Consider the following 21,878-nt stretch of genomic DNA (forward strand, 5'->3'; position numbering starts at 1 on the left):
ATTTTATTGGTCCAGTTTTTTACGTTGAGCATCATGACAGGCAAAAACAGAAAATTATTCACTATAATGCAATATGTGGACTCTGGAAACAGTGAACAGTATCTATTTAAGTCAGTAATTTGAGGGTTAATAACTGAAACTGCAACACTACATTTCATTCTGAATACTTATATATTATGTATTTTATGCTGATATTTAACTTTTCTTTGTTTGTTTTGAATTTCGCGCAAAGCTACACGAGGGCTATCTGCACTAGCCGTCCCTAATTTAGCAGTGTAAGACTAGAGGGAAGGCAGCTAGTCATCACCACCCACCACCAACTCTTGGGCTACTCTTTTACCATCGAATAGTGGGATTGACCATCACATTACAATACCCCCACGGCTGAAAGGGTGAGCATGTTTGGTGTGACGAGGATTCGAACCCGCGACCCTAATATTGTGAATCGAGCGCCCTAACCACCTGGCCATGCCGGGCCTTAACTTTTTTTATTAATAAACTATACATAAATTATCAAAAAATCTGTAACAAACACAATCCTACTGTAAATTTAGAATTAAATTAATCTAGCCTGGACAACAAGTATTTTTATATCACTTGATGTTCTTGTAACTTCAGGTAATCCTATGATCAAATGTATTTACAGTAGTTATTAAGATTGTTTAGTTTGCACATCATTATTGGCTGTACTATTAAGATATGAAATAATACTGAATATGCTTTATCTCAGTAGTTTCAAGGTGGTGTAGCAACTTCTTAGGTGAAATATGTTAAAAACTTCACTCATTAATAATGGTATATTTAAAACATCAAACATTTCTACAATCATGGCCATTTTTTGAAATAAAATTATTTAAAAAACTTCTTCAGTAGACCACGTGCATGACAACTAGGTTCCTTATAGAAATGGTTAAAAACAAATACAAGGAAATTTCACAGATTTCACATTATAAACAATATGAAGATGCAAAATATGTAAAACCAGAATTAAAAAAAATCATATTGTACATTTTTTAAACTCATGAAACCCTCTATGAACAAATAAACCAGTATAAACCTTCTTGTTTAAAAAGATTGTGTAATATAAGGTCTTATGTAATTAAGAGCAAGGTAATGCACATGATAAGTATTGAAATCGTAACTCTGATAGATTATTTTACCATTTTCAACATTCAGCAGAATTATAATACTCCTCATGATCATGATGCTTTTAAAAAAATAACTAAATTACCAAAGTATCTGTACTCTGACATGAACATGGATTAAACAGAATGTTAACAAAAGAACCATGAAGTTAACACTTGTCAGTGGAGTTTACATGATTTTAAAGCACAGTAAAAGTTTTGGATATGTGTTTCTTTAGTAATTGTAAACTATGACTTTGTAAGTTTGATCACCTTCCATACACATAGTAACACAATGGCCATTTTGTTATTTCAAGTTGAAGTAACAAGCACATCCAGCTTGGAACATGAACCTCTAAAATTAGTACAAAGTAGGACAAGTTTTAAAAAATACCATTTCAAAATACATTTTGTATATCAATGATAATAAAGAAATGCTTAAGAAACTCACTTAACAAAGGGAACAAACAAGATAATTAAGATTTTTTTTGGGAAACAAAATATTAGCTTTTCTTACAAGGTTAATTATTTAACTTTTGTGTTATGTTTATAAATTTTTCTTTTAAAAGAATTTCACATATTGCATCAACAATAAACCTGCATAACACATAATTGTTAAGATACATCTATTGAACCACATTATAATCTATAAAGCTGAACTTTTTACCAATGCACTTATGTCACAAACTGTGTATACAGCTCCAGCTGTATAACCTTTATAATATGTAGTCTTTTAAACATGCATTGTAGCACAAACCATACAACCATTAGAATAATTAACTTCTAACAATTGTATGTACAACAACTACACAATCATTACAATAGCTAGCTTTTAAAACTGATTCTATTGTCAAAATAATCTTATGAATATTTTTTTAAACACAATTTATGGGAACAACTATAAAAATCTTACAAAATATTATGTCTATTTCACTACCCACATAACCTTTACATGTCTGTTTATTACAGAATTTATAGATTAATGTATAAATAAATTAATACAAATAGACATATTTGAAATTCTGGATATATCATATAACATTTTGAAAATGAGTAAAACACAAAACAGCTAAAAATGGGATAGGAAAGGAAATACATATACAGATGTCAATGTTTATCTATAGTTAACCCAGTAACATCATGATGATGCCAGGTTAAGTCTGGTGAAACCTTGACTCTTGTGTATGTTCTATCTTTCAAATCCCATTTTTGACTGATTTTTTCTATCAATAAATATTGTTCTAAAACAACTGATATCAGAAAATTTAAAGTATTCTATTTTTATAATGAAAAACAAAAACAAAATCACAATTATCTTATTTAACTATCTTTCTATAATTACTGCTGTTTTTTTGTTAATATTTCAAAAGAAACATTACATGAAATTCATCCAATTTTTCAATAACTTAAGCCCTATTTCAGCACATTTTCCCCCAAACATTGTACAATATTGCACCATAAAGTTAAAACAGTCTGAAAGCTAAATTAAAAGTCATTCAACATTTGGTAAAAAATATCAGAAATAATTAAAGGCTCATTCAAAGATAAAATTTTGACTGATTAAAAAAACTTTTAACCAGATTAAAGGTGATGTCAGAAACACAAATTAATCATCAAACTGGTAATTCCATTGAGCAACAAATTCTAATCCCTGTCATAAAAAAATTCCTTTTGAAAGAAGCACAAGCCTCCAATGACTTACATCAACATTATTCTGCCATAGCTACAAACCAGCTAACATTCTGTTTCTATGAGATCTTGATGTTTCTTGTCTTTACAATTAATTCATTTATTTTTGCACATTACAATAGTTTTCATAATTGACAGTTCTCAAGTAGAAAATGGTTTATAAAGATAAAAGATTTTTTTTACCATTTTCACACATCATGATTTCTTCTGTCAAAAAATAAAATGTTAAGAATATACATTATCTTAAAAAAAATATACACAACTCTTTATTTAAACAAACGCTTATGGTACACATTACAAACACTTACACTTATATTCATTAGAATATTTAAAATATTCATAAAAAATAGCCTAAATGCCCTTGGTTAAAACATCAGCCTTTACATTTAAATTGAGTTTTCTATAGACTTCTTGTGCCTTTTTTTTCATGGTCCTGAAACTAGACTTTGGGTTCCATGCTGAGTCTTTCACTAAGCTTGACCTGATGACAGATTAGCTTGAAGCCCAAAACATCATCTCAGAATCAGCAGAAGTCCATAGAAGACTCAGTCCACATGTTGAACACACTGCCTAAACTTACAAAAACAGAACTTTACATTACTATTATATCGTATAATGTGATACAATTAAAAATAATAGTTATTTAAAAACAGCATGTATAAAATTCTTAATTTAATAACATTAGATTTTAATAAATTAAAAGACTCACTTAGAATATATAGTTTGACAACAGAAGCAGTAAAAATAAGTTTCACTCAACACTAGATTGATCATCCTTGATACACTTTTCCATCATAATATGTTAAAATGTTACGTGACATGCATATCACAATTCTAAAACTGAAAAAACAGACTGTGAGTTTGTGAAATAGTATGTATGCAATACTTAGTGGTACACCCAGAAGTGCTATGTTATATATGTCTAGAAAAGTTGGTCACTTTTGTTTATTCCACGTCTCAACAAGCCATATTGTCAGCTTCCACATTACTGGGGACAACAGTAGGCTTAGCGTGGTAACACTGATCAGAAGTAAGTATTCCTGGAAATAAGAGAATGCAGATATATATTTATCACTTGAAAGTTTTTCTAGGGATATGTCAAAGAAAATATTTATTTCACTGAGAACTACATCACTAATTAAAGGGAAAAATACCTTATTTTTCTAAATGAAAAACAAACAAAAAATAGTATATTTTACAACAGTTTAATTATGAGAACACCATAAAGAGATGGTACTGTGGAAAGTGTATTGCTCATTAACTGATAGCACACAGTAAACATTTTCATCTTAATATTGAAATATTATGCATAGTTTTAAGCATCTAACTTTTAATTTTGAAACATGCTTCAAAACCCAGAATAATCGAAAATGACAATGATATTGACAAAATATTTGATTTCCTATGGGTAAATGGTTTAGACAGAGTGGTGAACTTACGCAGGTGCAAGTGGTGCAGCACACCTGGCCTCGTAGTCAAACAAGGAATGTTTTTAATTTAATTCATATTTTTCAATAATTAGTCCTTGGTCTATTTATTCTATACTGTTGCTTTAAGTTACCATTACTATTGTATAAAGAATTAGATTTAATACTATACTAGCCAAACTCAAGACAGTAGCAACATTTGTTCCTTGAAAAAGAACTAACACATGATGAATTGTCACATCTGACATATTAACCATTTTAGTGGACTATTATACTGATTTGAAGTTGGCTTTATAATCCTTAAGTAGTCATAACAAAAAACATTTAAAAATTTAACTCAATGACTGTAACTTTAACTTTCACAAAGAGCCATTTTGGAACTTATGTAACAGCACCAATAAAATTTCATTTTTTTAAAACCTTTTAAACATTTTCTCAAGACTTCTTGAGTTATGCAATTTAAGGATATATTGAATTAACTTTTGAAGTCACATATTATGAAGTATATTATTTTGACACTTTTTTTTATTTGAAGTTTACTTTACCAGATCATATTAGACGGGTTAGCCATGAACACAAAATCACACATTGGTTTTTGTAATTTTCAGCAGGGGCGTTGAGAGCCAGCCTAGGCCCCAGGGTTAGTAATATTCATTCTATTTATTAACTTTTGCTGATTTTTCATAAAAGAGAATTAGGTGAAAAATTTCTTCACGAATCCATGAAAAAGCAGTATCCATTTTAGCTCATTACGTAGTATACATTTCTAGTGAGCTCTGGAATATCCCACTGCTGGACCCCTCAACAGATCCCGTGCCAGCTGCCTCTCTTTAGAGCATAGAGTTGAAATTTAATGCACACTAACACATCTACACAAACAACAATGTCTGTGAGTATCAGTTCTGTATTTTACAACAGATCATTCTAACTTAGGTTATGTTATATTCCTTATACCTGCTGTGTTACAGCATGACTTAGGAGCACGGCATGACTATTGAAACTGTATTTCCATCCCATTATACTATTTTGTGATGTGGTGGGTCATTTTAGGTTGTTAATGACACATTCTTTAAATAAAGACCAACGATAATCACCAAATTATGGTACATTTCGCTAATAAACATAACACAGATTAAAAAAACCTTCCTCCGAACTGCACTGATCTTCAGAGTGGCCTACATATATCTTAACATGTTAAATGATGTCATCTCTATTGTGATTTACTACTGAAATTAGTCCACTGAAATAGAACAATAGTGGTATTAGAGCAAATATAGTTTTCATATAAAAAAAAACATATTTTATGTTCTATATGACTATGTTCTCTAGTTTACTGTGTACAAATGTAAATGTTGACTGAGTGCTAACATAAGGCTCACTTAAGTAGCTAAGAAATGTGATTACATCAGTTTATTCCCAGTAACACAGCTGTCTGTAAGTTATGTTGAAATGTAATGATGTAAAAAAAAAGAAGACATAACTCTTAATTACCTCTCTAGAGATTAAGCCCAATCGTCGAGCTCGGCTTCCAAGTACAAAAGAAAACTCACTGACTTGAGCGAGTCCTACTGAAACCAGACATATTATGGCCCATCCTCGGCGACGAAGTAGTATTCTCAAAACAAGAAAACTACTGCAAAACTGAGAAAATGAATTACTTCTGAGATAACAGTATAATGTTTTTACAGTCATAATCACAAATTTTCAAAATTGTATTGAAAAATATCTATTTTCAATGTAATATTAATGAAACTTTCTAGCTTAGAACATAGTTCTCCAATAGTCTGACTTCTATTCATTATTTACCATTACTTAATTTAAATATAATAAACAGCTAAGCAGCTTATATTGGAATTAAATGTAAAAAAAATAATAAAATGTAATAGAAAACTTCATCCCATAATCATACAAATCTATATTATCATTATTACTCCTTCTTCCCTTCTCTAGTGCTTATTAAAATATTTAATTAATGAAATAAAATCCAATTTAAAAATCTCGTATCAAATTGTACTTTGGTCACTTGAACTTGATTAAAGTTTTCAACCCCACTAAAGTGTAATTGGTAGAGTAACATAATTATATCTTAATTATATACTGAGTTATTGTTATTAAAAATGTAAAAACAGCAAATTTCAGAAATAAAAATCAGTTTTTTAACCATGGAAATGCATGTATAAATAGTTATATATTTTATAGGGGAAAATTCCCATTTTTAATATCAAACACTACAAAAATGTCCCAGTGATTCATAAACATTAGAGAACAACTCTGTGTTCATAAAGAAACTAACCATAATACCAGTGTAACCACTAGGTTATTAATGAATATGAACATTTTTTCAAACTATTGATCAAAGATAGATTCGAAACTCCACTCATATAACAGGTTTTCTTGACTTGTCTGCCCTCTATATATGCACAAATTTTTGATCGTGACTAAACTTGATACTCCCATCTACCTTCATGTGAAGCAGCTGTATGATAGCATGCAAATTAGCACATGACAACCTTCCACCAATAGGAGTGGGACACAACTCCTAGCACAGCTGTCTCCCTTCATGCAACTTAGCTCAACTTCACTTTGAGCAACATAAAAAGAAAAAGACACAGGAAGTGGAGAAGAAAGGTGGAAAGTGTGAAAGGAGATAAGAATATATCGTAATTACATTTTCAGTGTAGGAAAACGTTAACTTCCTATATGATGTCTTACCTCCTGTCACATAACAGCTAGAACCCCACACTGACCTGATGGAGGGACTGGTGTAACATAACCTAGATGAGCTCTATTGGGGTGTGTGAATAAAGAGTATGTAAAACACACCCATGGGAGATTGCACCACTTCTGAGGCAGGTATACTTTTCATCCATGAAATTGATATGTCGCAATAAGAGTGGAATCACAAAGGAAACCACATAAATTAAATTAAGGGACCCGTGGTATACAATGGCCAGGTCATAGTGGACTGTAATGGGGAATCCTACCTCAACCAACATCAACTGCACTGTGATATGAATACCCAGCCTATGGTAGGAAGAGGATTTGGTTTGTTATGAATTTCGAGCAAAGCTACACAAGGGCTATCTGTGTTAGCTTTCCCTAATGTAGCAGTGAAAGACTAGAGCTACTCTTTTACCAATGAATAGTGGGATTGACCATCACATTATAATGCTCCCAGGCAAGCATGTTTGGTGGGATCGGTATTCAAACCTGCAACCCTCAGATTGCAAGTCGAGCACCATAACTAGTTATGTTGGTAAACTGACATGGAGGAAGGGAACAATGAATGGGAAATTAGGGAAGCAACTATCGAGGATAGTCCAGCCCATCTGGTAAGGGACCAGACAAAGGATAGAGCATGGGAAGGGAACAATTTAGTGCACCCAAATGAGGTTGTCTAAGAAGGATAGGTAAGAGGGGAAGAGGAGGTGTCAGTATGAGTAGGCACGGAAGTGAAAATCACGGCTGTGCCAGCAAAAGTGGAGCAACCAAGAGGGCTTGAAATAACCCAAAGCTCAATTAACAGCAAGCAGCTCTAAGAGCTTGATATGCAGATATGACTCTACTACAGATCAACATCCTAACACTCCTGCATTCCAGATACGTACCCCAACCTGAAAGAGAAACATCCATGAAAAGGTGTACCTCTGGATGATGAGAAGGAAGAAGAACACCCACTGTGGTGTTGTCTCAATTCAATCACCAGGCAAAGTCCATATGCAGGGAAGGAGGGAGTTAGATAGGGGTGTCCAATGGATCCCAAACAAGGTTCCACTGATTTTGTAAAGCCCACTGAAGAGGTCACAAATGGGCTCGACCAAGGGGAATGAAGGCCTCCAAAGAAGCCCACATTCCTGAAAGAGATAGAACCTCTTGCACAATTGAAGAAGAGAGGAAGAAATGGTCTGAACCAGAAGCAAAACAGATCCAGGTGAAGGAGAGAAAGTTGGACCCAACTGAAACAGGAATCGAAAAATATTCCAAAATTAACAAGGAATTAAGTGGGGGAGAGGAAGAACTTCTCCACCTTGATCAATCAACCTACCTGTGCAGCTTCTCGAGGAAAAAGAAACTGAGTGTGAAGGGAAGAGGTGGCATGCAAAGGAGCTAGAAGCATGTAATAATGGAAATGAAGGCTCCTGGAATGAAGAAGATGGCCAAAAGTCTTGACCACCCAAACAAAAAACATAGGGAGCTGAAGCCAGTCTGAACATAAGAACCTGGATCAGGTAGATGCAACCCCAATGAACAAAACAAAGAAAAAGAAAATCCTGGGATGCTGGAGAGATGGGAATGTGGAGGTAAGCATTCAAAACATTTACCTTCATCATCCACAGACCAGAAGTGAAAACCCATTGAAAAGATAGGTATGACTTCATGGTGAATCGAGGAAGGTTGAGGAAGCGGTTGAACGAAGAATGATCAATGATGGGGTGCCAGTCCCCAGTCTTCTTAGGGACAACAAACAAATGGGAATAAAAACCTGGATGAGAAGGATCCACCCATTCCACATTATCCTTGTGAAGGTCAAGAACCACCTTAGGCAGACGCTGGTTGGAAATGCGATCTTGAGGAGGGGGAAGAAAATGGGTTGAGGGGACAGGGGAAGAAAACAAAGAATGAGCCCTTTGGAGAGAATCCACAGAACCCAAGGGTCTGTGGTGAAAAATCCCCACACAGTGATAAAATGCAAAAGCCTGGCTCCCACCAGACCTGTACCTACTACATAGTCACTGTGACAGCCAGGGGCACTAAAGTCGTCAATGAAAAAAAACAAAAACAGATGGTTGACCTAGGAGACCCCTGAAGTATAAACTGGTAAAGGAGAACAAGGAGGGGGATGAGACACAGAAATAGGCTCAGGAGGAGGTTGAGATAAACAGGAAGCCAATGAAAAAAAGAGGTGTGCAAACAGGCGGACTTGATTCTGGATTCTAATGAGTCAGGAAGGTCATAAAAACATCTTGCCTTAAAAAGGGAGCCATATGCAAATCCCATAAGGAGGTTGGGGATAAACACACTGAACAAAAGGCTGTCCCGATCCAAAAGATCCCAACAACAGAGAAGCCATGTTTGGAGGGACAGAGCAGAAAAGGACAATAGTGCCAGAGTGGAAAAAATAGGGACACAAGTGTCCACCAAAAACCTCTCAGAGGAATGATGAAGGGCCGCAGACAAAAAGTGAACAGAGGAAAGGGAAAAGGAGGGAGGATAAGATGAAGCAAATATGGGAGAATTGAGATTGGGAAAATGTGACCAAAGTATTGGGATCCAAACCCCACAAAGGAGAAGATAATTCAACTGCTGTGAATCCAAAAATGAAAAGTCAGACTGATGATATGCTAAATCATGGGCTTCCATATTACATGGAGGTTGAGGCATACTGACCTCAGAATGTAATTTGTCCTCAAACCTATTGGCATGAACCCCAATATCTTGTGAGGGGGAGAAAAAAATATTGGGCTGAAGGTGGCTCATGTAAAAGGGCTTAGAGGAATCAAAAGAAACAATAAACAAGAACAAAACATAACAAACCTGGTTGATAAACTCCAGGAAAGGAGGAGGAGGCCTGGGCTTATCCACTGGAGCTAAGCATGACTTTGTGGCATAGGATGGGGGAGAAAACAGACTGTCAAAATCATTGTCCTTTTGTTCAAGTACCCATGACAGGTTAATCTGCAGGCAAATCTAAGCCTGAAAGTGGACCAAGTCTGTAATGTCTTCTGCCGATAACTGTGGACCTGAAGCAATTGTAGATGAAATAAGGGTAATTGCTGTACAACAAGCAGTAGTAATATTAAACTCTGAATTCATGATAACTAGGAGTGGAAATAAGAAAAAATCCACACAGTTTGAACTAAAGAAATTATTAAAGACCCGTAATATTAGCACGTAGAAACGAAAAATTAGAGATGTGAAGTGTAAGAAACTATAAAAAGAACTAAGCTCTCCAAAAAACACGTCTAAACACCACGAGTACCAATCGAGTAATGAAGTTGAGCTAAGCTGCATAGAGGAAGTCAGATGTGTAGGAGTTGTGTCACACTCCTACTGGTGACACATTCTAATTTGCATGCTATCAAGCCTCATTTGAAAACACGTGAAAATAGGTGGGAGTACAAGGCTAGTGGCAAGCAAAAATTTTGCATGTACAGGGCAGTATACGTCAAGAAAAGCTGTTATACATGAGGTAAGATATTATATTGAAAATAACACATACTTCTAAACCAACTACGTTAATTGATATTTAAGTGGTATTTTTGTAATTTGTTATAAATGCAATTAAGTTTTATTCCAAGACTGTTTTTCTACAGATATGTATAATATTTCATATTAAAGTTTCTAATCAAATAACCTGATACTGTTTACCGCTCTGCTAGTTTTAGTACCATAGTGGATTCAAACCATGATAGACAGCAATTTACTTAAAAAGTTAAGTTATAAATAGATTTATTAGCTTGTGAAATAAAATGCATTAAGTTTAATACAAACAATACTGTCAAGAAAATAGTATTTTTAATTGTAGAAATACAATATTACTCGTTTGTTGATTGGACTAAAACTGAGTATAAACCAAAGAACAAAACATGGTCTAAAGTATGAAATAAAGAAAAAAATAAGAAAAATCAATAATTTTAAATATTAATGATGTAGGGCCTTACCTTCACAAGAACTACTGCTATCGTAAAATAACAAATAATTGAGGCAGTATAGATTAAGAAGGATGGAAAGATATGTAGTCCTGAAATATACATGAATTAGGAAGGTCCATCTATTAGTATCACAAGCATTAACTATATGCAAGGAAGAGAATATACAAGATTTGAAGAAAAATACATGTTATTTACAAAAAATCAGTAAAAAATTAGTAATGATACATGCAAGACAGAAAATAAAGGAACTCCTAGATTTAAAAAGCACTATTTCATTTCAGTAAAAGCAAAGATATTATAGAATAGGTCAAATAACACTTTGGTTAGTAAGAATAATGAGTGCCAGTGGTTACACAGATAGGTTATGAATAAAGTTATTTTTAGTACACACCAAAAAAGGCTCAAGAAAAAAATCTTTTTGAAGATATAAAATTCATTTCACTTGCTCTTTCAGATTCACTCAACAGCACACATATCATTCATCAAATTATGATTGAATTGTTGTACATCGACTATTTCAAGTACATTGATACATCTATTAACCAAACTGAGCTACTAAAAAAAACAATAAAAAAGATTTACACGAGAAGGAGCTTGTCTACTGTAAATATTAGAACAGTTAGAGTGCTACACCATTTATTGTTATAATTATTACAGTTCTTTTTAAAACTGGTAATAACAGAAACTAGAAAAATACAAATATATCGTGATGAGTAAACTGGAATGGACAACGATGTCCTGAGTCTTCTGTCTTTCAAAAAGTCGTCCTCCACACTTGTGTTTTTTACAACAGACAGTTGCTGTCCATTTCAGTTTATTCATCATGAATACTCTGCCTAAACAATCTATCAAAGAATACAAATATATCATTGTAAACAAATTTTTAATCATTGCTAAGTCTTTATTAAAACCTCCCTTTTCATTAATTATGAAGTAATTAATTGGAAATCTTGTATAGTTTACCTCACAAAAATATATTAAGAAATCAATTTCTAGAAAAATTACTTTAATCTACATAACATAACTTACCAACTGTAGCAAAAAACAAACATGCAAAAATGTCTCTCACAGGTTGAACAATGGTGATTATTTCTTCCACCAGAGGATGTGACAGTGAGGTAAGAACAACACCAGATATGAAACATCCCAACTCCATAGATATTTTGAATGTGTCTGTGACCTAAAAACAATGATAACTTGTTTTCTAACAACTATCTTGGATCATTTTTCAATATGGTGCAATTCCTAAATGTAAACTTTTAAAAATCCTAACTTAGAGTTCTCTGGATTTTACACTTAGATATAAACTACTAAATGTATACTCATAGTTCTGCAACCTTCTGTTAAAAATAAACATCAACTTTTTCAAAATAGTAATTGGGAATCACGTTTTCCATATTCATAGTGTGGGCACCTAGGTAACAATGTTTTTAGAAAATAGTTTTTATCATTCCACTATGGAAAGAATTGTTTTTTAGGTACATAATGTAAGTAAACTAATAAGTAGAATTATGCAAGGACTGTTCTCTACATTAAAATACCTTTCTTTTGTTTAGGAACTTTTCACCCTCTTAACAGAGCCTTGATTGGACTAGACAACAATGTAATGAGTAATACAAATTCATTTATCTGTGGAAAATTGCTTTAACACAGTTGTCTAGGCAACAATCATTACAAAAACTGACATCTGGTATTAAAGTCATTAACCATATATAGACTATGATGAATACAGAATTAACAATCAAAGATTTAAGCCTTTACATAAATTGAATAATCAAAAACCTCGGTGTTTGTAACTGTGTTACAGTATAAAGATCTTATACATACTATTGCATAACAATATTTAAGATAAATCAATTACCTGAATACAATAACCATAAGGAAAATCCAATTACTGGTATTATACAGAAAAATAAATTGTTCATACTTCAAATTATACATTGTAAACATTAACATTTGATTTTACATCAATACCAGGACAAATAATATCTTTTACATCTTTGCTAAGTGGAGCCCATGCAGTATTGAGAAGTTATTGGCCATTCTTTTGATTAATACCCACTGGTGGTTCACAATAGCTTCTCTGATTTTTCTCCATTTGGTGTTCTCTTGTCTGTATTATTCTTGCATTTTTTAAGTCTATTATAAGGTAATTTTACTGAACATGAAAAGATATAGCTGAAGTATTTGTAGCACAGTTCTTAATATCCCTTTGGTGTTTTTTGAATTCTATCTGTAACAGGCATTGTATTTCTTCAAAGCATTGTTTATTACACTCACACTGCATGCCATAAACCACATTCTTTGTGAGAAGACTGAGAACTAGGGATTTAATCTTTATAAGACTGTAGTGTAGGAGAACTTAAGAAAACTATGGTGATATTAAGTTTATTCATTATCCTACAAAATTTTTCCCCTAGGCCTGTATATAAGGAAGAAATATTTTTTCCTTTTGTTGTGATTATCAGGTTGTGGTTTATTAGTAGTTGAGACAGGTTAGACCATATAATAATGTATTATTTAAAGTATGAACACTATATTTTTCTAAATAATACCTATAACTGTATTTTCTTTATGTTTGTTATATTTAAGTAACTGCTTTATCTTAAATATTGTTAAGCAATAATGTGTACAAGATTTTTGTATTGTTATATAGTTACAAAGAACAAGGTTTTGATTATCAATTTATGTAAAGGCTTAAATCTGTGACTGTTAATTCTGTATTCATCATAACTTATACATTGTTAATGACATTAATACCAGATGTCAGTTACTGTTGTAATTGTTGGCTAGACACCTGTTTTAAAGCAATGATCCATATATAAATAAATTTGTATTGCTCAGTACATTGTTGCACGATGAAGGCTCCAGTAAGAGGGCTGAAAACTCACAAAAAAGTATTTTAATGCAAAAACAGTTTATTTATAATTCTACAAACAAAAATACTTATTAGATTTAATTCCTCTTAAACATAAAGATGGTAGATATATTCAATTAACTAAAAATTGGAAGTTTCAGTCTTAATAACATCTTATGTAACAAATGGACTATACGATGAGATCAGAGAATCTCTGCAGTTCAGGTATAACCATACCTTACTTAGAACTGCCTACCAGATGGAGGGTAACCACTCAGTTGTACCAACCACCTATATGGCTACTTTTAACCGAGAGTACTGTGGTTCAATCCTAAAACATGTAGCATGAAACGATAACCATTAAGCCAAGTTTGACCCTAAAATAACACTAAAACCAACTGCTCATTACTAAAATAGAGGCAATTAAAAACAAGTAATACTTCAATTAAAAAAATGTGTATTTCTGAATCAGGCCAGGATAAAAGATCCAACTTAGCTTGCTAAGAAAATAAGCCAGTAATCAACTGATTACATAAACAATTATTAAATTACACACACACACACACAAATATGTCCAATATTTCAATTAGCCAAATTTGATACAAAAATCCTTCTTTATTTATCACTGTGAAATAATTCAATAATAACAGTCTTAAACTTGTGTAAGTTCTCTGCAATTAATTTACATGAGTTGATGATTGCTAATATTACTCAGACCTACAATTCTTGATTGGTTATTATTTGCATTTTATTAGTTAATGAAAGTTATTTTTTTATTTTGTAATCCAATTACAATATCATATTTGGGTCTGCATAGAAAATCTAAAACTAAAAACTGCACGAACTGGGATCATGAAAACCTTTATTCTGTGACAAGTGGCAATACAACCACATTATGAAAAATGAAAAATAAACAAATGACTAATTCTAATCACAACTTGCAACCTTTCACATACAAAATGAATGAGAATTATCGTCATGAATGCATAGTTCTACAAAATGTGATGCATGCAAACTGAAATAGATATCCAGGTCTCATGATTCATTGAATTTTTGCTTTAAGTACATTTTTTTATATAATTTTTTTGGGTAACTACCTTATAAATATAAATAGTATTGTTGAAACATAATAAATGTGCGTGGAAAGTTTTAAGAAAAAAAAAACAATTTTCTATCTTTCAAATACACCATTTAGTTCAAGTTGGGTCTTTCAAGCATTATGTACACATATTTTCGTTTTGTCAAACTTTTACAAGTGGAAACTTTTAGACACATATCATGTTATAATGGTATTTGATCATCATTCAGGAAAATCAGACTTATATTAGTTCTTTCTTGTATAAAAATATCATGAAAAATGTTGTTCAGTAACTTATAGAATATTTTGTGAAGTTCACATAAAAGTTGCATGGGAAAAGATGAAATTCATGAGACTTAACTCAGTATATTAATAAAAAATAAATACTTCATAAGTTGGGAAAGACTAAGTAACACAGAATGCAACATGATAAACAACTATGAAGCTTTCTTTTGCCAAGTGGTTTCATTTTTGATTTCATAAACCTAACTCCACATGATTAGGTAAAATTTAAAGAATGACACCAAATGACTTATCAGTAGTTGTTTAGTTTTCAATTTTTTAGTAATAATAAAGAAAAAAAAGACAAAAATTCAAAATTATAAATAACAGTGGAATGCAAAGTTTGTATTTACAAATTCTTACTATTCAGTACAAGTTAATTCTAGTTGGATTTTCAAATCCTCAATTGCAAATAATAAAAGATCCCTTAAAAATAAAAATATACAAGCTAAAGGAAAAATTTGTTTCTTGATTCTCAATATATTTTTCAAAAACCCGAAAGCCCAAAGTTGCAGAATGCCTTTTTGTCAGCTGAATTTAATTGGTAGGTGAGGGTGTTTCTTCCCCCTACTGCAACCCTTTTGTCCATGACATTCATCAAACTGATTAGGCTATTCTTTGATGTTCCTTATCATAGAGTAACTTGTGGATTACAGATGCTTGAATCAAAGAAACTACATAGGTCTTAACCAATTACTGTTGGATTAAATCTTACCATTAACATAATAAAAGCAGAAGATACAGCTCCCAGAAGAAGGGTTTCCTTGTTCATATATTTACTGATGTGCAAAAGTGCAGGCCGTACAAGCAACAGTCCAAGAAATGTACTGAGGATTAAAACAACACAGATGGCTAAAAAAAAGAGACAAAAAAGTTCAATAAACAGTTGTGTTATTAAAATTTTAGAAGTTAAAATATCAACTCAGTTAGTGATACATGATTTATACATTATGTAGTAATAACAACTTGTATATCAAATGCTTAAGAAATAATGACACATGCAGAATAGTACTTTATTGAAAATTAAAAAAATACTTGTCACTTGTCACTTCACTTACACCAAGACATAATATAGAGAACAGATTTATAAAAACAATAAGTTTAAGGTTTACAAATTTGTACACATAACAGTGTACTGATCACCTGTTCCAACTGAGTTTAGAGTTACTGCATATTATTTCATACTGTCAACTTCAGACTGCACAAACTACCAATGAAGCTGATAAAGCTAGCAGCTAAACAATAATGTTCAAATATTTCTGAACAAAATAGATGTTTTAAGTTACTTAATTTATAATATTTAATCAGCTTCAATGAAAAGGAAAAAGATTTTTCAGAGTTATAACCAAATTTAATACTTTTCTAATGAGCTGAAATCAGTAAAAAATTTGAAACACTCATATATTAAATGATAGATTTAAATGAAATAGCCTTTTTTTGCCAGTACAGAAGATTACCTTAGAACTTGTTTTTTTTTTGCATTAGTACAAAATGATAATATAATTATTCACACATTACTGAAGGTTAAGGTACAAACACGATGCACAGACAGTTCAGTTTCATGAGCATTATAATTCAGACTTTATCATTAAAAAATATTTTTAAAATGTTTATTTGTATTACAAGAGCACTTAATAAATTTCTAACATATCTGCTATTAATTAAGTTGAAAAATGTTCAGTACAGTTTTTACTAGAATATCTTTAACCAGATAACTGGCTAACAAATTTTTCAATACTAAAATGTTTCTAATCTGACAAATGTTCAGTATAACCACAACATACAAGCTTGTGTAACTTATAAGATGTCAGAATATACTTATTAACTTGGTTAGTATATTCACAATAATTTAAAATTTTCACACTAAAATGTATTCAACATATTCTTAGTTCTGTAGCATCATAAGTTCACATATACTTAGTATATCCACAACAAAAAACAACAACATATAACTTTTAAAATGTTCAGTTTATTATTAATACTGGAACACATAACTTCTTTAACCTATCTACAGTACATTCAGAGCACTAATATTTTAACCTAACAAGTATTCAGTAAGTTTACTATACAAAAAAACAAACAAACATTTAAAATGTTTATAATAGTGGAACATTTTAAACTTGAGAAATTAATCTTAAGTTTGTTATAATTGCTGTTACTTTATAATTTCTAACCAGATAAACATTCAGTATAATTGATGTTCTTAAACCAATTTTGATTTGATAAACATTCAACATACTTGATATTGTTAGAACATATTTACTCTGATAAATGCTCAGTTATTTCCTATTATTAAATACTCACTAAATCGATAAATAATCAGCATACCTGCAATTACTTTTAAGGTGGCTAAAAAATATGCTAAAACTGACAAATCTTCTTTACGATGACTAGCAAGAATGGGTAGAAGAGCAATCAGCAATCCAAGAAGCATATCTTGAACAATTAGGATTCCCATCAGTGGAGGGCCATATCCCATCTCCACTTGGCCTTTTATCACAGAAACAAAGAATCTGAATATTCTACAACTCTTGACTGTTTAATTACAATATCATAAATCTGGTTAATCAGGCAGTCAGTTTGTTTTGTGGTATTAAATTGTTACATTCTTAAAATGGTCTCATTCCACTAACATATTTAGACTCAAAGCCAAAATTCATTTATATATAATATAAGCACATCTGACATTCAACTTTACAAAAGGATTCACCAGAGAACCTTAATGCACATGTGAAAGCAAAGAAACATAAACAAAGCTTTACAACTGTGAAGTCATCTAAACACTGAAAGATTAAATTTTTTTACACATATACAGCTTAAAGCTATATTAGACATAGCAGATCCCCCAGAAATTTAAATTTAAAAGGTCATATACAAGATACAAAATCAGGAGTATATGACCAAATAACTTTCATTATACTTTAAATGGACACTTCCCTAAGACAAGGATAAAGAAACAAGAATCAATAAAGGCTGTTAAATTTCTCAGTTTTCTTTTTTACCTAGAAGGGCAATTTAATGTTACACACTTTTATGACAAATTGTGTCAAACCCACTTTAACATCAATAGGAGTTCTGTACCTAGTATTAACAATAAGTCTAAGTTTATTAGATTGTAATTTTATGCATCTAAATAGACTAGTTTATTGATAAACTGTTAGCTTTAAATATGATAAAAACCAAATTGTGTGTGTACATATAATCTACATGTAGTTTAAATTGTGCAAATTTTTTTCAAGTCTTGATCGGAAGTTATTAATGATTATTTGTAGTTAATTCTCACCATAAACTGAAGTACCACTTTGAAAGTATTTCATAAATGATTAATGAACATATGATGTACTATATGTGTACCATCCTAAATTAAGTTATGAAAAAACTAGTCTTTATCCAGTTCATACCAGTAAATAAAATATTAATCTATATCACCTGGGCCTTCTACTTTATCTTTTCCAGCATGAAGAAATTTGATCACAAGGGGAGTGCTTGACAAAGACACACAAGCACCAAGGAAACCACACTGCTTAACTGGAAGGTCTACTAGCACTGCAACAAGGACTCCCAGACAAATGGAAATTAATGATATTATAATGGTGCTGACAAAAATAACTCTCCATAGCTAAAAGAATCCAGAAATTAACATACTTAAAATCATGCTGCTGCAAAAGAAAGAAAAAAAAAGGTGTAGAAAAGTCTTTAATCACTAAATATTCTAATTTAGTGCATTGTATGCCATAATATTTTATTTAATTATTAAAAGATTAATATTTCAAATGCCCAAGAAACAAAATATTAATAATATATATATTTTATTTAATTATTAAAAGATTAATATTTCAAATGCCTGAGAAACAAAATATTAATAATATATATTTTATACAAGTTTCTTCCTTGACTCGATTTTAAGTAATGTATTAAAAACAGTTATACATTTCCAAATAATTGACTAAAATTTATCTTATTACTACAGAGAGAATGAAAAGGTTACATTGAAATGGTATTGGCAAACTAAGAAAGCACATGTTGCACATTTAGGTGATACAATGAATAAACATCAAAAAAGTGATCATAGAGATAAACAGAATTTGAATGTAACTGTATAGCAAATTAACTTAACCTGATAAATTCTAATTCACCAAAATTTCCACCCAATTAGCAGCACTATAGAAGTCAGTAATTTGAAACACAAAAGAATAGTACACCCTTAAATACTTTAGGTGTTTGTATAGCTAAGAGACATACCATCACAATTAATTATCTGTTATTATTCAGAACAGTAACTGGTTATTTACTTGTGAATTTATTTTCCTCAGTAAAATGTGAATTTTGATGAAGAAAGAACCACAAACAGGCTTAATCTATTCTTTGATTCTTTACTGACACTGCAGCAAACTAGTTACATGTTGTCCAAACAAGTACAGTATCTTAGGTTATTAGTAGTAAGCAAATGACTATACACTGAAACCAAACAAACAGCTTACATCCTGCCACTATAAGAGGCCTACTTTGTATATTTGTTTTTCTCCTCCAAGAATCACTGATGAGCTGCAAATTCAGAAAAAACAGTCTGCTGCAATGGAAGTAGTTAATTAAAGAATACTTTAGGCCTTTACATCATTTTTTCTTCACTGAAATTCACATTTTGGTGAGGAAAAAAAGGTTCATAAGTAAAAACATTAACCATTTGATTACCAACATACATACGCAATGTTTTTTGCAATAGGTCAAATTCTTATAATTTTATTGTTATAAGAAATTAATTATTACATTATTTTTTTGCGTGCTTCACTAATATATTATTTAAAATGATCAAGAGAGGCATATAAATCATGTTGGTCATTTAGTCTATCTCACATTTTGGTAATAAGAGAGTTAAACAGTTTATTACCATTTGACACATTAGACATATTGCTGATGTTTGGAAAAAAACAGGGAAAATGATAAATTGGTATAGATTAACATGTTTAGTGTTTAATAATTTTAACTTTTCATACAGCCAGTTCCTTCATTAAAAAAAAAAAATCTGTAATGCTTTGGCAATTACTTTGTTCTTCAAATTGCCAATAGTTTCAATTTTTTTCTTTTCTACCTCAACTGAGCTTTTCCTTTTGAGTAATTAGCTAACTAATTATTTTACAGTGATAATACTTCTTTGTTTAAAACACAAAAATAGATAGGAAATTTTATTCAATCCCATACCTTTTTTATTTTATCTACAGAAAACTCTAGTCCAACCACAAACAAAATAAAGAGGACCCCAAATTCTCCAAGAGTTTCCAACTGTACTAAACTCTGAATGACGTAATAAAAAAATAGTACACATAAGTTGTTTTAGAGAAACAAACATGCTAAACAAAATACATACTAAACATTTACACTACAGTCTTATTACATTAATATTTATAGTTTTTGTTGTTCATAAGACAGGTAAGCTAATATCAACTCTTTCAGCACAGGCTCGATCCCTGGGACTATATCATAACCATTTTATGCTTGTTATAGTTTTCATGCTATAACTTTTAAATCAGTAAGTGCATGTTAACGAAATTTTTTCAGATTATCAGTGAACATTACAATGCTTTCATATACAAAATATCAAAGGTTTGTAAAGCAATGTTCTTCTCATGCCTTTTTTTTCTTTTTGCTTGTTGCCTATCCAACATGCAAAGTAATTTTCATTTTAAGATTAAAAATACTTTTATGCATCAGAAAATTTTCAAATTTCAAATGCAAAATCCTTATAATGTCCAGATAGTTATCAAATGTTTCTTATGAAAAAAAAACTAATATTTTATCTTTTATTTTCACTAACTATTCTCTCTACAGGTTCAATAGATTTGAGCGATCTCGTAACCATAAAGAATTAGGAAATAAATATAAATTATGCCTCTTTCATTCTAGAATGACAACAGATTATAACACAAAAACATAAATACTTAGATTAAATAGCTTAAATCTCATAACGATATTACACTTATATATATTTATTATTATATTGACCTTTCAGCCATGCCTGGCTAATGACACAGAAGTTACAATAATGAGGCACATGTGCACTCATGTTAACATATCCAATAACATAAAACTGACCTGTCTTGGTTGCATTTTAGTAGACTAGTATTTTGTAAAATACAGTCACATTTCAATTATTATACATTATATATGTATACAGATTATTGCTATTTAGAAATAAGTTATTAAACTTATTTTTCTTAAAATATAGAACAGTAAATAAAGAAGTAAAGCAAACAATTATCTCTTCTAGTTATGATCCTTTGTACTTGGTTGCTGCTTGACGTAGGTTGCTAAGCCTTTAAAAATTTCACATGTGGAGGATATGAAACGAAATAATTTGTTTTAGGTTTTATATATATTCAGTTGAATAACCAAAAAATCATAAATTACTATATCAATATCATAGAATTCAACTATAATTTATCAAGCTTAGTAACTAAGCTGTGTTTCAGTCTAAAAAAATATGAAATTTCGAGCAGACTAAAGACACAACTTACCTCCTGGAAATCTTGGTTTGAAAGAACAAGAAGCCATCCTAACAATTTAAGTTGGCTGAGAAAGACACTAGGGGCCATTCTGAGCTTTTGATTGGTTATTCATGTCATATACAGAAGTAAGTGTATATAATGGAGCATTTCCAAAAATGGAGAGGTGGAAGGGGGCCATTGTGTTTGATTCAGTACATGAGCAATATCTTAGCAAATATAAAAGATAAGAGGTTCTTATTTTATATTCTAGCTTGTCAATATCGGT

The 21,878-nt window shown here is 31.2% G+C and overlaps 1 protein-coding gene across 3 annotated transcripts in view; it reads right to left on the reverse strand.

Annotated features, from left to right (window-relative positions):
• Positions 1-530: 530 nt before the first annotated feature.
• LOC106470307 (transmembrane and coiled-coil domain-containing protein 3-like) overlaps positions 531-21,878 on the reverse strand; it is a 36,338-nt gene continuing 14,990 nt past the window's right edge. For 2 of the 3 annotated variants that reach the window (XM_013930857.2, XM_022399730.1), the window contains exons 8-15: positions 20,310-20,402; positions 18,540-18,729; positions 17,439-17,600; positions 15,826-15,962; positions 11,923-12,073; positions 10,903-10,982; positions 5,732-5,881; positions 531-3,853 (exon numbers count right to left, since the gene is read on the reverse strand). In XM_013930857.2, the coding sequence (XP_013786311.2) occupies positions 3,749-3,853; positions 5,732-5,881; positions 10,903-10,982; positions 11,923-12,073; positions 15,826-15,962; positions 17,439-17,600; positions 18,540-18,729; positions 20,310-20,402 (1,068 nt within the window). In that variant the 3' untranslated portion in view covers positions 531-3,748. Of the gene's footprint in view, positions 3,854-5,731; positions 5,882-10,902; positions 10,983-11,922; positions 12,074-15,825; positions 15,963-17,438; positions 17,601-18,539; positions 18,730-20,309; positions 20,403-21,878 lie in introns of those variants that run through there. The other variant, XM_022399740.1, reaches the window with a different exon arrangement.

Source organism: Limulus polyphemus, unplaced genomic scaffold (assembly GCF_000517525.1).
Source record: "Limulus polyphemus unplaced genomic scaffold, Limulus_polyphemus-2.1.2 Scaffold103, whole genome shotgun sequence".
In the NCBI taxonomy this organism is placed as follows: Eukaryota; Metazoa; Arthropoda; class Merostomata; order Xiphosura; family Limulidae; genus Limulus; species Limulus polyphemus.